The following is a 12,010-nucleotide window of genomic DNA, read 5'->3' as shown; positions in this document are numbered from 1 at the left end:
TGTTATGTGATTATATGTGCAATGGGTAATAATTCAACTAGAATAGCATATTTGTTGAAATTCAAGAATTTGAATAAAAGAATGATCTTTCCTGCAATAAATAAATCAATTCACCAATTGCTGACTATTGTGGAAGAAAATACATGAATTATTCTGGTATTTCTGAAAATTTACTGTTTGAAGATGAATGGTGCATTATTAATGATGATGCGGAGTATTTCCCCGTTGAAAGTGAGCAGCCATCAAATCAAGGTTTTTACTGATTATTCTGTCAATAATGCATAAGTCTTATTTTATAACATATATAATAAAAGATGGTTTGAATGGAATATATGGAGTACAAAAGAATGTCCTTGAAGAGCTTGGAAAATTAGGAATTGCTGGAGCAAATTTTTTATTCCTTGGACCACCGGGGAGTGGAAAATCGCATACAGCCGCTGCAACTCTTGGAATCCCTGCTGAGTGGTTAACGAACCCCGTCCAAACTCTCAAAAGTGGGACTTGGGAACATTTATTTTCGCCTCCAAAGCTTTCGGGAGAAGCTTTGCGCTCATATCAGGCAATGGAAACAACACATTTTTCAATCAAAGTTTCGCAGCACGTTGTAGTACACAAAGTAGTTTTGCGAGGAGTAGTTGTGCGAATCGTCGAAGTGACGCTTCCAACAATACCAATTTTTTGTACTGATGATATCTGGACTTCTTCTGTTTTTGAACCTCGAAGATCCATAATATCTTCAAATCCCGAAGCTGAAAAATGGCTCGATGAAGTCAGGGATATATGCGAGCGAATATGCATCGAACTTCCAACAACTTATTCAGCCTACAAGAGAATGAAGAAAAAAGAAGCCATTCATCAAAAATTACAAAGGAAAAATTCACATCAGCAACAAATGTTTTCTCAAAGTTCAAACAATGAACAAGACAGCAAGAAATCCAACAAGTCAGAACGAGGAACACAAAACAAAGACAAAGAGTGTGAAAATATGAAAGTTATTATTTTATTTAACAGCACATCTTTATCTTTCCCTTGATTGCTGTTTATTTCATTGTCAGGCTCCCTTCTCAGCAAGCGTCTGATTGGAAGCCGCTGACTCCGAGAGAGGCGACAATCCCTCCGTTCCATCGCTTCCGCGACACAGGAACCAACGGTCCCTTCCATCTTGTTGTGCTGATGCATCCGCTGATGGGGTGCATGTGGAGGGAGCGGATTGGCAGAGAAGTTGGGCTGAAGAAAGGGCTGCCCCCTGTTCCTGTCTCGGTTGTCGAGAAGAAGAGCACGGACTCAACTTCTGATTCGCATTCTGATTCAGCTTCTTCTTCTTCTGCTTCTTCTTCTGCTTCAGCCTCAGACAATACAAAGGAAGTTGTTCTGTCATATGCTCCTTTCTATCCATCCGTCGAAGAGCTGTCTTCTGCCCCAGCCAGCGTCTCCTACTTCCTCCCCCCGCTCTCCACCGTACTGTCGCTCTACCAGCACTCCTCGACCTTCTCTTCTCTCCTCCTCTCCAGCCACATCTGCCTCCTCTTCATGCTCTGCGGCTCGCAGACGGTGCGGCAGAACTCCGCCGTCGCCTTCAGCTTCGCCAACGACGCCTGCTTCATCCCAGGCGGTGCGCTGAGGGAAGGCGAGCGGAGGAGGAGGGAGTTTGAGGAGCTGTCGGCGCGGGTGATGAAGAAGTGGTGCTGGCTGTCGCATTTCTACCACATCCCGTCGGTGGAGGGAGAGCGCGGGTGGAATGAATGCGATGTGGGCGGAGTGAATGAAGGAATCAATGTGAAGATAAGAGTTGTGAGGGAGAAGGAGAAAGATGGGAGAGAAGGAGGAGTGGGGCAGAGTGGAAGAAAGGGAAATGGAAGTAAAATGGGTGGAATGAAACAACCTTTGCTTCAATCATCATCATCGTCGTCGTCGTCGTCAGTTGAGGAGCCTTTTTTGCTTTCTCATTCGACTACAAGGAAGAATAAAAGCAACACTATATTCACTGGGAAAAACGATGCTGTCAGAGCAAAAGAAGCAGGAGGAGAAGAAGACAATGACGATGATGATGAGGATGAGGATGAAGGAGATATCCAGATATTAGTTGATTATGACAGAAATGTGCCAATAATTGTTCCTCCACTGCAGATTGGGCAAGTTCTGATTGATCATTCGTCTCCTTTCATTGCCACTACTTCTCTTTCGCTGCCTTTCACATCACCTGAACCTCCATCCACAACATACACGTCATCTGCCCCTCCTTCTACTGCTTCTTCTTCTGCTTTTTCATTTGCACCTTCTTCTTCCCCTTCTTCTTCTTCTTTTCCTTCTTCTTCTTCCCCTTCTGATGATGTTTATAACTGCAACTCATCAGCTTCCTCACTCCAGCCATCTGCCCCTCCTCTTTCCGATGCTCCATCAATGTCTTCTTTCTCCTCCTTCACTTCCTCTCCTCCATCTCCTCCATCTCCTCTTCACTCTTCCTCTTATCTTCCTTCTGACTCTTCATCAAACACACAACCAACAAATTCATCATCATCATTCTCCTCCTCATCATTTACAGACTCCCCTGATTACTCACAGCCCCCACCTCCTCCACCAACAGCTGATCCTTCAGAGACAGCCAGGCTGATGCAGAAGATGCAGCAGGCAAACGCAGACGCAGCTGCCCAGCTGACAGGCGAGATTGCGACACACGCAACGTCTGCTACTTATGCTTATCCTTCTTCTGCTTATGCTGTAGATGCTGATGCTAATTACGATGATGATACAAGGAGAATGAAATCAAATGATGAAACAACAGAAACAACACAAAACGGAGTGATGATGATGATGAAGGATGGAAGAGAGAAGGAGAGGGGAGGGAAATGGATAGGCGAAGAAGAAGAGGAAGGGCTGGCAGGGCTGAGCAGCAAGATGTCTCATCTGCTTTCTCCTTCCACCATCGTCACTCTTCCACACAGCACATCGCAGCATCAGCAACCTCCTGTTGCCCCCTTTTCATTCAGCGGGAGAGGAGGCAGAGAAACTAAAACTTCTGCTTCAAACGCTCCAAATGCTTCAGATATTGCTCATTTGCACTCATTTGACCAGAAAATGCAGACTTCCCTTGCTTTCCCAGCTGCTTCCCCTTCTTTCTCTCTGTCAGCTAATCAAAGCTATCTTCCACCCTCACTTAATTTCCCTTCTTCTTGTTCTTATCTTTCTTCTCCTTCTCCTTCTTCCTTCTCTCCACTCTCCCCCTTGTATGCCCTGATCCGCCAGCCCTGGCTGAATGAGCTGTGGACAGTTGCCTTTGAGAAGCTGGATGCGACGCGCTGTGTGGTGTTTCTGCGCACACAGACAGACAAGAACAGAGTGAAGACATTGGACAGTGTGATCACAGGGGAGAGGAATAAAATGAATAATAACAAGAATATGAATAAGGACGTGAGGAAAGAGAAGGAGAAGGAGAAAGGAAAGGAGAAAGAGAGCGGGGGATCAAAAAGAACAGGGATTGTGCTTGGGAGAGAGAGCGAGGGATGGAAAGGGAAAAGCAATGGAAATGGAGAAATGATGATGATGAAGATGGCAGAGAAAACAAAGGCAATCGAAATGGCAGAAGACAAACCAGTTCAAAATCAAAAGCAAAAAACACACGAAAACAAAGCCAGTCTGATGGAAAAGGGAATGATGCCTTCTTCTTCTTCTTCTTCTTCTTCTTCTCTTCCCTCAGCCACCCACAAGTCCTCCATCGCCCCGCTGGGCGTGCGCATCCAGCGGAAGCTGCGGACAGCGCTGGCACTTGTCCTCTCTGCCAGCAGCGGCATTGCGATGTCCTCAACCGTCAGCACATTCGCCGGCCTCTTCTTTGGCACAGCTGGCATCCAGGGCATCGCCATCTCCCTGTCTGTCGGAGCAGCTGCCTCTGTCTTCTCCTTTCTGGGGCTAAGAAATGCGAAGCTGTCTTCCCTGGTGAGGCAGTCGGGGCAGAGCTTGGGCCTTCCCCGGTGGGCAGTGAGCCTGGCAGCTGTGCCTGTGGAGTGGATAGAGAAGGGGGCTGACTCAGTCACTGCACAGGCTGCAAGAGAAGTCGCATCATCACTCGCAAAGACCGCATCTTCTTCGGTTTCTTCTGCTATTTCTCGATCCGCTTCTTCTCATTCTCCTTCTTCTTCTCTTTCTTCTTCTGCTTCTGTTGGGAAGACAATCACTGAGTCTGCTGTGTCGCTTGCCCTCAGACACTACAGCTATCTCATCTTCTCCACACTCTCTTCTGTCATCTTCTCTTCTCTGCCTTCTCTTTTCTCTTCTCTCACATCATCTCTCTTCCCTTCTTCTTCTTCTTCTTCCTCCTCCTCCTCCTCTTCTCGTTCTGCCTCCAAAACAGCCTCTCGTTCGCCTGTTGCCCCTTCCTTCCGCACAGCCCTTGCTCCTCGCCCTCACTCTGCTGTTGATTTTCCTTTGTCTCTGAACACGTCTGTCTCCCCTGCCATCTCTAATGCAACACACGACTCACTCGAAAAGACAAAGGACACACAAAATGCTTCTTCTTCTTCTTCTTCTTCTTCTTCTTCAACTTCCCCTGCACAACAACAGCAGCCTCTTTCTGCTCCTCCTTCTCCTCTCTCTTCTTCTTCCCCTTCTTCTCCCCTTTCTTCCTCTTCTCCTTCTTCTTCCTCCTCCTCTTCCTCTATTCTTTCTCTCCTCTCCTCCATCCCCATCATCATCATCGGTGTGCCCTGTATCGGCAAGTCATCCATCTCCCGCTCTCTCTCTGCCAAACTCCACACTTCCTTCACAGACGTAGCTGAACTCACCGAAAAGCGCCTCAAATGCCCTCTTCCTGTCTACCAGCGGTCGATGGGCGAGAACAGCCTCATCACAGCGCTCAAGGCAGAGATGAAGGAGACGGTGAATTTGATAGCCAGCGGAAGGCTGAAAGGAGTGGTGGAGTTTCCGTGTGAGCTGCTGGAGCTGAAGAAAGAAGATGTGGCTGCCTTGTTTCCTCGCCCGTTTGGAGCAACAGTTGTGTTCTGCCGGTGCAGCATGGAGCAGAACATGCTGCGGGCGCTGCAGTTCAGAAGAGAAGAGATTGCCACGTGGGAGGCGAAGAGAAAAGCAGAAGGGGCTGCTTCTGCTTCTCCTCACCCGAATCCTCAGGCCCCGCTGCGCCATCTGTTTATGAGCGCACCGTCGCCACGGCAGGCGCTGCAGACACAACTCTCACTTTCTGAGCCCTTCTTCCACGCTGTCTCCCATCTCGTCGTGGACATCTCACAGAAGTCGGCAGAGGATTGCGCAGACGGCATCATCGAGCTGCTGGGGCGGTTCATCCAGTTTGTGGGAGTTTCGGTTGGAAGAAGTGAGAGATTGATTTCTCCTTCTCCTTCTCCTTTGCCTTTGCCTTTACCTTTACCTTCTTCTGCTCAGCCTTCTACTTCTTCTTCTTCTTTGGGACAGAATCCTCAGCCTCAGATGAAGAATGGATATTATGGAAAAGCTATTTGAAAATAAAATAAAAGAAAATGTAAAAATAAATTTCTTGTTAGAAATTTGTGATAAATTGAAAAGGATATTTTTTGGATTATTGAATTTGGTTAAATTATTTTTATATTTCTTTTTTATTAAAATCTCGCTTATATCTTTTAAATTTTGTGGTATTTTCTTTTTCTTTTATATTTCCGTTATAATTTATCTGTTTTTTGCAAGGAATTTGCTGTTTTTGTTGGGGTTAAATGGTTTATTTTTGTTAAAAAAATTTATTTGTTTGTTAAATAAAAAAATTATAAAAAAAAAAAAAAAAATAGAAATTAAATTGTAAAATTATTTTAATTTTGCTTTATCTGTTCATATTTCACTTTAGCTAATATTCTAGAATAATTGTATGCTTGCTTGAAATCCGAACGAATTAAGTTTCAAATTCGAAATTTCCATAATAACATTTATTATTCTACTTTGGTTTTTCAGAGCCTTTTCTGGTTGCGCATAAAAGCAATCATTATAAAAAGGCGGTAATGATCAAATACAAAGTGATCTCGCAAATTGGGGAAGGTGGCTTTGGAAAGTTTGTTTTTTTAGAGTCAGAATAAGACTTTTATATGTTTCTATACTTTACTCTTTATTGTGTTTCTCATTTCGAATTTCCTTTCACTAAACGAATCTGTTCATTTTTAAAGGGTTCATCTTGTGGAAGACCTTGAGACGGGAAAACGATATGCCATGAAAATGTTTTCTCGAACAAAAGGAGAGAAGAGTTATTTGACGTTACAAATGCGCAACGAGGCATGCTTCCCTCTCACTTTTCCTCCTTTAGCAGTCATTTATTTTCATTTTTCATTGTCTTTTTTGCATTTATCTTCAATTTTATCTCATCAATAATTTACACTTGTTTATCTATTTTTTTCTGAATCTATCACTTCTCTTCGAACGTTTCAGATTCTTTTGTGTAAGAAACTAGTTCATCCGCATATTATTGAATTTGTGGACTTTTTTTCCAGTTCTACGCAGTTTGTTCATTTGAATGAGCATAATAATTCAAGCTTAATTTTATTAATCGTTTCTAAATTTTTATCGTTTTATGGAATGGATATACTTGGCTTCAAATATCTGTCTAGGCATTTTTTGGTCATGGAATATGCTTCTGGAGGAGCAATGTCATTTTTCATTTCGCGATTTGGAGCATTCCAAGAAAATACCGCTCGGATGTTATTCAGACAACTCATAAGTGCAGTTGATTATCTCCATCAGCACGATTACGCTCATAGGTATATGTTTCATTTTGTTAATTTTTCTTGTATGCAATAATTTTCAATATTTATTTTTTTATTTTTTCATCATTGATCTAATCGTGTTTTTAATTGAATGTGCAATCTGTTATGTATCTGTTAAAATTCTCATTAAATTCTTTGACAGAGATATCAAACCAGATAATGTGATGTTTTTAAAGGCATGCTTCCATGTTCCTGGTTCCACATCTGGGAGTGGGCCCGGACACAGCATTCGGAGATTTGCACCTGCACCGTTTACTCCACCCCATCTGAAGCTGATGGACTTCGGTTTGGCAGCACGCGCTGGCAAAAGTGGGCGAGTGCTGACGAGGGCATGTGGAACGTCGTATTACATGTCTCCGGAGATGATGACAGAGCGGTTCTACGATGGGAAAGCTGCTGACATATGGGCGCTGGGTGTCACTCTCTACGAGATGATGACTGGAAGTGTGATTTGTTGTTGAGAGATAAAACTCTTTCATTACTTTTCTGTTTTAAAAAAAAAAAATTTTTTTTTTTCGTTTTTCTACTTTTTTTATTGTTTTTCGTTTTACAAAATTGTTCCATTGCTTTCGTTTTGACAACACACATTTCATTTCTGTTGCTTGTTAATGATGTCTATGCTCAGGGCATCCATTTTTTGGAGAAGGATGCAGTGGTTCTCAGCTGACTGACCATATAATCAGATGTCAGTATCGATTTCCTCCATTGTTTCCTCCAGATGCAGCAGGTATGATTTTTTTTCAAAATGAGATTCATTTATTTGAAGTTATTATTGTTGATTATTTTCTTTCTTTTTTATTTTATTTTCTGCTAATGTGTCTTGTCCAATCAACTTACCAACTAATGTCATATTTCCATTGATCAGATCTCATTCAGAGGATGCTTACCCCAACTCCCCAGCTGCGCATCACGATCAGAGAGATCTTGACTCATGCATGGGTTGTATCAAACTCGACATACACTCCATACCAGAGCACTAGCCCCATCAAGTATCTGATATCCACCTCGTCTTCGATCTACCCCGATCCGCTGCTGGATGTGTCTGAGGAACTGAAGTCTGAGCTGGCGGGGTGGGTGGCTGCGAAAGAGAAGGAGAAAGAGAATGCAGCCAACCCAGCAGACAGTGAAAAGCCAAAGAATCAGGAGCAGGATGCAAAAGCAGCAGGAGCCGATGCCTCAAAGCCAAAGCGCGAAATGGAATCTGATCCGAAAGTTGTGCAAAAGGCAAAAGAGGAAGAAAATCAAATAAGAAAGGGAAAAAATCGAGAAGAACTTACAAAAGGTGCAGAAGCCACACAGCAAAAAGAGGAAGCAAAGGAGAATATTGTTGCTGTTAAAGGTTGAAATATTTGGTGCCAAGCTGAATTTTTATAATTTATGTTCAGCTGTTATGCGTTATTCAATTGTATTTTTATGAAAGTTTAGATTTGCTTTTTTGAAGTCAATTGTTACATGATTCAAATTCATAAATTCTCTTTGATTTTTCACGATATCTGCTTTTAAGTTTTCATTGTCACTTAATTTACATGTTCACAAACGCACTTCACAACACTTTTTTTCACCTCACTTGTTTATTCTGTTTTATGGATGTATTTTAAACACATTTTTTTGGTTTTGTTGTTATTTCACAAAGAGGTTATCGTATTGATGATCAATATTATTTGCTGATATTATAAGCGTAAAAATCAATGAATTACTCAATGTTAAGGTAAGTGGGAAGATCACAATCTGTATAAAAAAAATGTTAAAAAGATTTTTTTTTTTTTTTTTTTTTTTTTTTTTTTGTTGTTGTTGTTGTTGTTGTTGTTGAACATAAATTCAATTAAAAAAGAACATGATAACACTTTGTTTTTTTTTTAAATGGGCAATTATTCTTGAATCCATATATAGCCAAGCTCGGTTATAATCACAATCCATTTTGCACGATTTTTTGTGATTATAACCGAACTTGATTACAACCGAACCATCTTTTCCATGGATTAGTTTTTCTGCTTTTTTTTTACGAAGAAAAAAAACATATTTTCAATTTTTATTGAAATCCACGCATTTGTATCGATTTTTTATATTTTCAATGTTTCAATGTTTTTAATTGTTAATTATTAAGCAGAAAATAACAACTTTCATTTATTCAAAAATTTCAAAATGGACAGAAAAATACCCAAATATTTTCAAATTTTGTTATTATTCACGATTTTAGCGTGATTATGACCGATGAAATTACACATTAAAAAAATGCAAAATTTATTGATGCCCGAAAAAATGTGATTATTCGCGATCTTGATTACAACTGAGGTGATCATAACCGATCTTCACTGAATTTTCAATCAAATAATTCTGTCTGAGCATTCACCATAAATACTGATTAATAGATACTGAAAAGATATAATTACTAAAAAGATTGTTTATTCTAAAATATGTTTTCGAATATCGTTTTTTCAAACAATTATTATGTATTTTTTCCTTCAAAATAATAAATCCTCTTCGAAGAAATAAAAATTTGGTATAATTATCACACCGAAAAAAGTCATGATGTCAAAAATTATTCCCCAAATGAAGAATAATAAAAATGGATTGTATATGAATTAAAGAAAAACTTATTTCTAACAATATTAAATTTGTTTTGATAATTATTTTGCATTCTTTGATAATATTTCACCATCACAAGATACGTATATTTTTCTTTTCGTCGAGTTAACAAAATCATCAACAAATGGTTGATAATTGGTGTACAGTATATGATTCATTTTAATAACTGAAATATCTTTTTTATTTTGAAGGAATAGAGAAATGGGTTTTTTTTTTCAAAAAAGTCAAGGAACAAGTGTTTTCTGCAGGAATAAAACATGTGATTTGAATAATGTTCATCAATAAACAAATAGTCAACTCCTGTTTTCGGTTAGAGTTGGAGAAACAAAGACCAAAATCAGTCAATTTTGTTCATGAAAACTTAAATGAGTGGATTTATTGAAATGGTGTTTGTAACATTTTGACGAATGGGAAAAAATATGAACCGATAAACAGTTGAAAGCAAGCCCTTCATCTATGAAAATTATCGTCTTGAATTTGATATTTGCTGGTTTGATGGGGAGCCGGGTTTCTTTTGATTCTTTTATTCATCCAAACAGAAAAAAATCTCCCTCAAAAAATTTTTTTCTTATTCTTTCAATACCACTGTAAATCCATGTTTTTGATTTTTTTCCACCTTTGTGGAATTCTCTCTTTCCTAAGAATTGCCTCGTCAATTTTTCCTATTTCACCCTCACCTCCAATAGGTTGAGAATCCAGGTATGTGATTTTCGAAGAAATAACACAAAATTGAGAATCCAAAACTGACAGTTTTTCGATTGATATAGAGCATAAAATTCGCATGAGAAAATCCAATTTCAAACAAAAATTCAAAAATATTATCAACAGTTAGTCGAATAGAATAGCAAAGTTGAAAAACGAGTATTTAAGAATATTTTTATCGGAATATTTCAATTTACACATCTGTATTATTCTCTTTTTCCTCTTTCCGAATAAATGTTCATTTTTTTATAGAATGTTAGGAAATTTTTTTTATGAAAAAATTGAGACGTTATTGATAAGCCATTCAAGCAAAAATGGAATACAATAAAAAAATATCATTCAAATCAGAATTATTCTTTAGAGAATAGTTTGCACTTTTTGTCGTTAAATACAAATCAAACTTGTGGATGATTATTTTTAAAATCTTATTTTTTTTCGTGGTGTTTATTTTTCAAATACCGTTTGTCTTTTGAAAGAGTTTTTTCGTTCAATCTGTGTTTTTCATCACAAATTCATCATAAATAAATGTTTATGCGCAAAAAAATGATGTTGAATTGGGACAAAATATTGACTTCAGGCATTTTTATTGAAAAATTATGCATCCCAGATGATCGTTTTGTGATCGAAAAATTTGAAATAAATGTGTTTATTATTTGAAATACGTTTGAGGTCGCAAAACATAATGTTATTATATCAGTGAAGTTTGTTTACAGATATGAAAACCCAATTCATTTAGAAATCTGAGCAAGTTTTACGAAGTAATTAGTGAAACAAATATTAATTGTTCAGTTCAAAAAAAGTTTGAAAACTTGCATTTTTCCTAATCAAAAAAAAAAAAAAAAAAAAAAAAAAAAAAAAAAAAAAAAAAACTTATTGACATTTCTTATGATGCGCAAATAAAGCAACAACTTTCTCAACGAAACAAAAATGCACTGGTTGCAATGTACCCTCTAACCAATGTTTATGAAATCTGTGAGATCAGAATTCACTTTCCCCTCTTCATAAAACCGACAATAAAATTGAAAATTTCCCATTTGATAGGCAAATGCATTTCCCCTCAAAAAAGAAATATTAGTTTATTTTCAAATGAAATTTTAATATTTAAAAATGTACAGATTAAAATTTAAAATTACGAAATGCATGATGGAATATATTAAATATGACAATTCAATTCATAAAATAAAATAAGCACAGAATTTTAAGGCGCAATTGATGATTAAATAAAAGGTTGAAAAATCGAGAAAAATTATTCCATGCAAAAAACGAAATACTATGGAAAATAATTAGCACTAAAAAAGTCGATAGAAATTTACAATTATCATCATCATAATAAAATTGAAATGATTACAAAAACTAAAAAAAGTAAAAAAGATAATAAATCGATCTCATTAAGGTGAATTTGAACCAATAAAAAGAAAGAGATAAAAAAAGAAAAAAATAATTTTTACAAAATTTGAAAGCATTCACAAAAAATGACTTCTTTTGAAAATTCTAATTTGTTTTGCAAATGTAGAAATTCAAACAAATTTGGTGACAAATAAAGCTTAAAAAATATAAAAATAACTAAAAAATAATATATGAAACAAATAAAAAGATTGGCAAATTTCAGATAAAAAAATTCAAAACAAGCAAAATAAAAATAGATATATATAAAATATCAATTAAATTTATTTTTATATAAATATAAAAAGGAAAGAAAATATTCTTTTCACGAATTCATCAAACAGAAACAAATATCTGCTCTAAAAATAAGAATTTTCGCAAAAAGAAAATATAATTTTATCTTATAAAACAAAAATTAAAAGTTTGGAGTACATCAACAACAAAAAATAACATTGAAAAATATACTGTATAAATAATATAAAAAAAGAATTTTCTTTTCATAAAAAAAAAAGGCAATAACATTCACTCGTGCAATTAAAAAAAAACTTAAAAATTTTAATGAAAAACGAAGATTTGAAATTACGCAATCACTGAAAAGTGAAATAATC

General features: G+C 37.4%; 2 protein-coding genes across 2 annotated transcripts; both read left to right on the top strand.

Moving 5' to 3' along the window:
- Positions 1-143: 143 nt before the first annotated feature.
- Positions 144-5,860, top strand: MONOS_5170 (uncharacterized protein; the record flags this gene model as incomplete). The annotated part of the gene is made up of 3 exons (XM_067875296.1): positions 144-252; positions 315-975; positions 1,056-5,860. 3 exons carry the CDS (start codon positions 144-146, stop codon positions 5,467-5,469), a joined length of 5,184 nt encoding a protein of 1,727 aa, XP_067725760.1. The 3' UTR covers positions 5,470-5,860.
- Positions 5,861-6,588: 728 nt separating this feature from the next.
- MONOS_5169 (putative CBL-interacting serine/threonine-protein kinase 21) lies at positions 6,589-8,319 on the top strand (the record flags this gene model as incomplete). Its single annotated transcript, XM_067875294.1, has 4 exons — positions 6,589-6,725; positions 6,874-7,175; positions 7,357-7,458; positions 7,597-8,319. The coding sequence occupies 4 exons, from the start codon at positions 6,589-6,591 to the stop codon at positions 8,073-8,075; spliced, it is 1,020 nt and encodes a 339-aa protein (XP_067725759.1). The 3' UTR covers positions 8,076-8,319.
- Between the last annotated feature and the right edge of the window lie 3,691 nt (positions 8,320-12,010).

Source organism: Monocercomonoides exilis, assembly GCF_001643675.1.
Source record: "Monocercomonoides exilis strain PA203 chromosome Unknown scaffold28-1221067, whole genome shotgun sequence".
NCBI lineage: Eukaryota > Preaxostyla > Oxymonadida > Polymastigidae > Monocercomonoides > Monocercomonoides exilis.
This window is presented reverse-complemented; position numbering and strand designations above follow the sequence as displayed.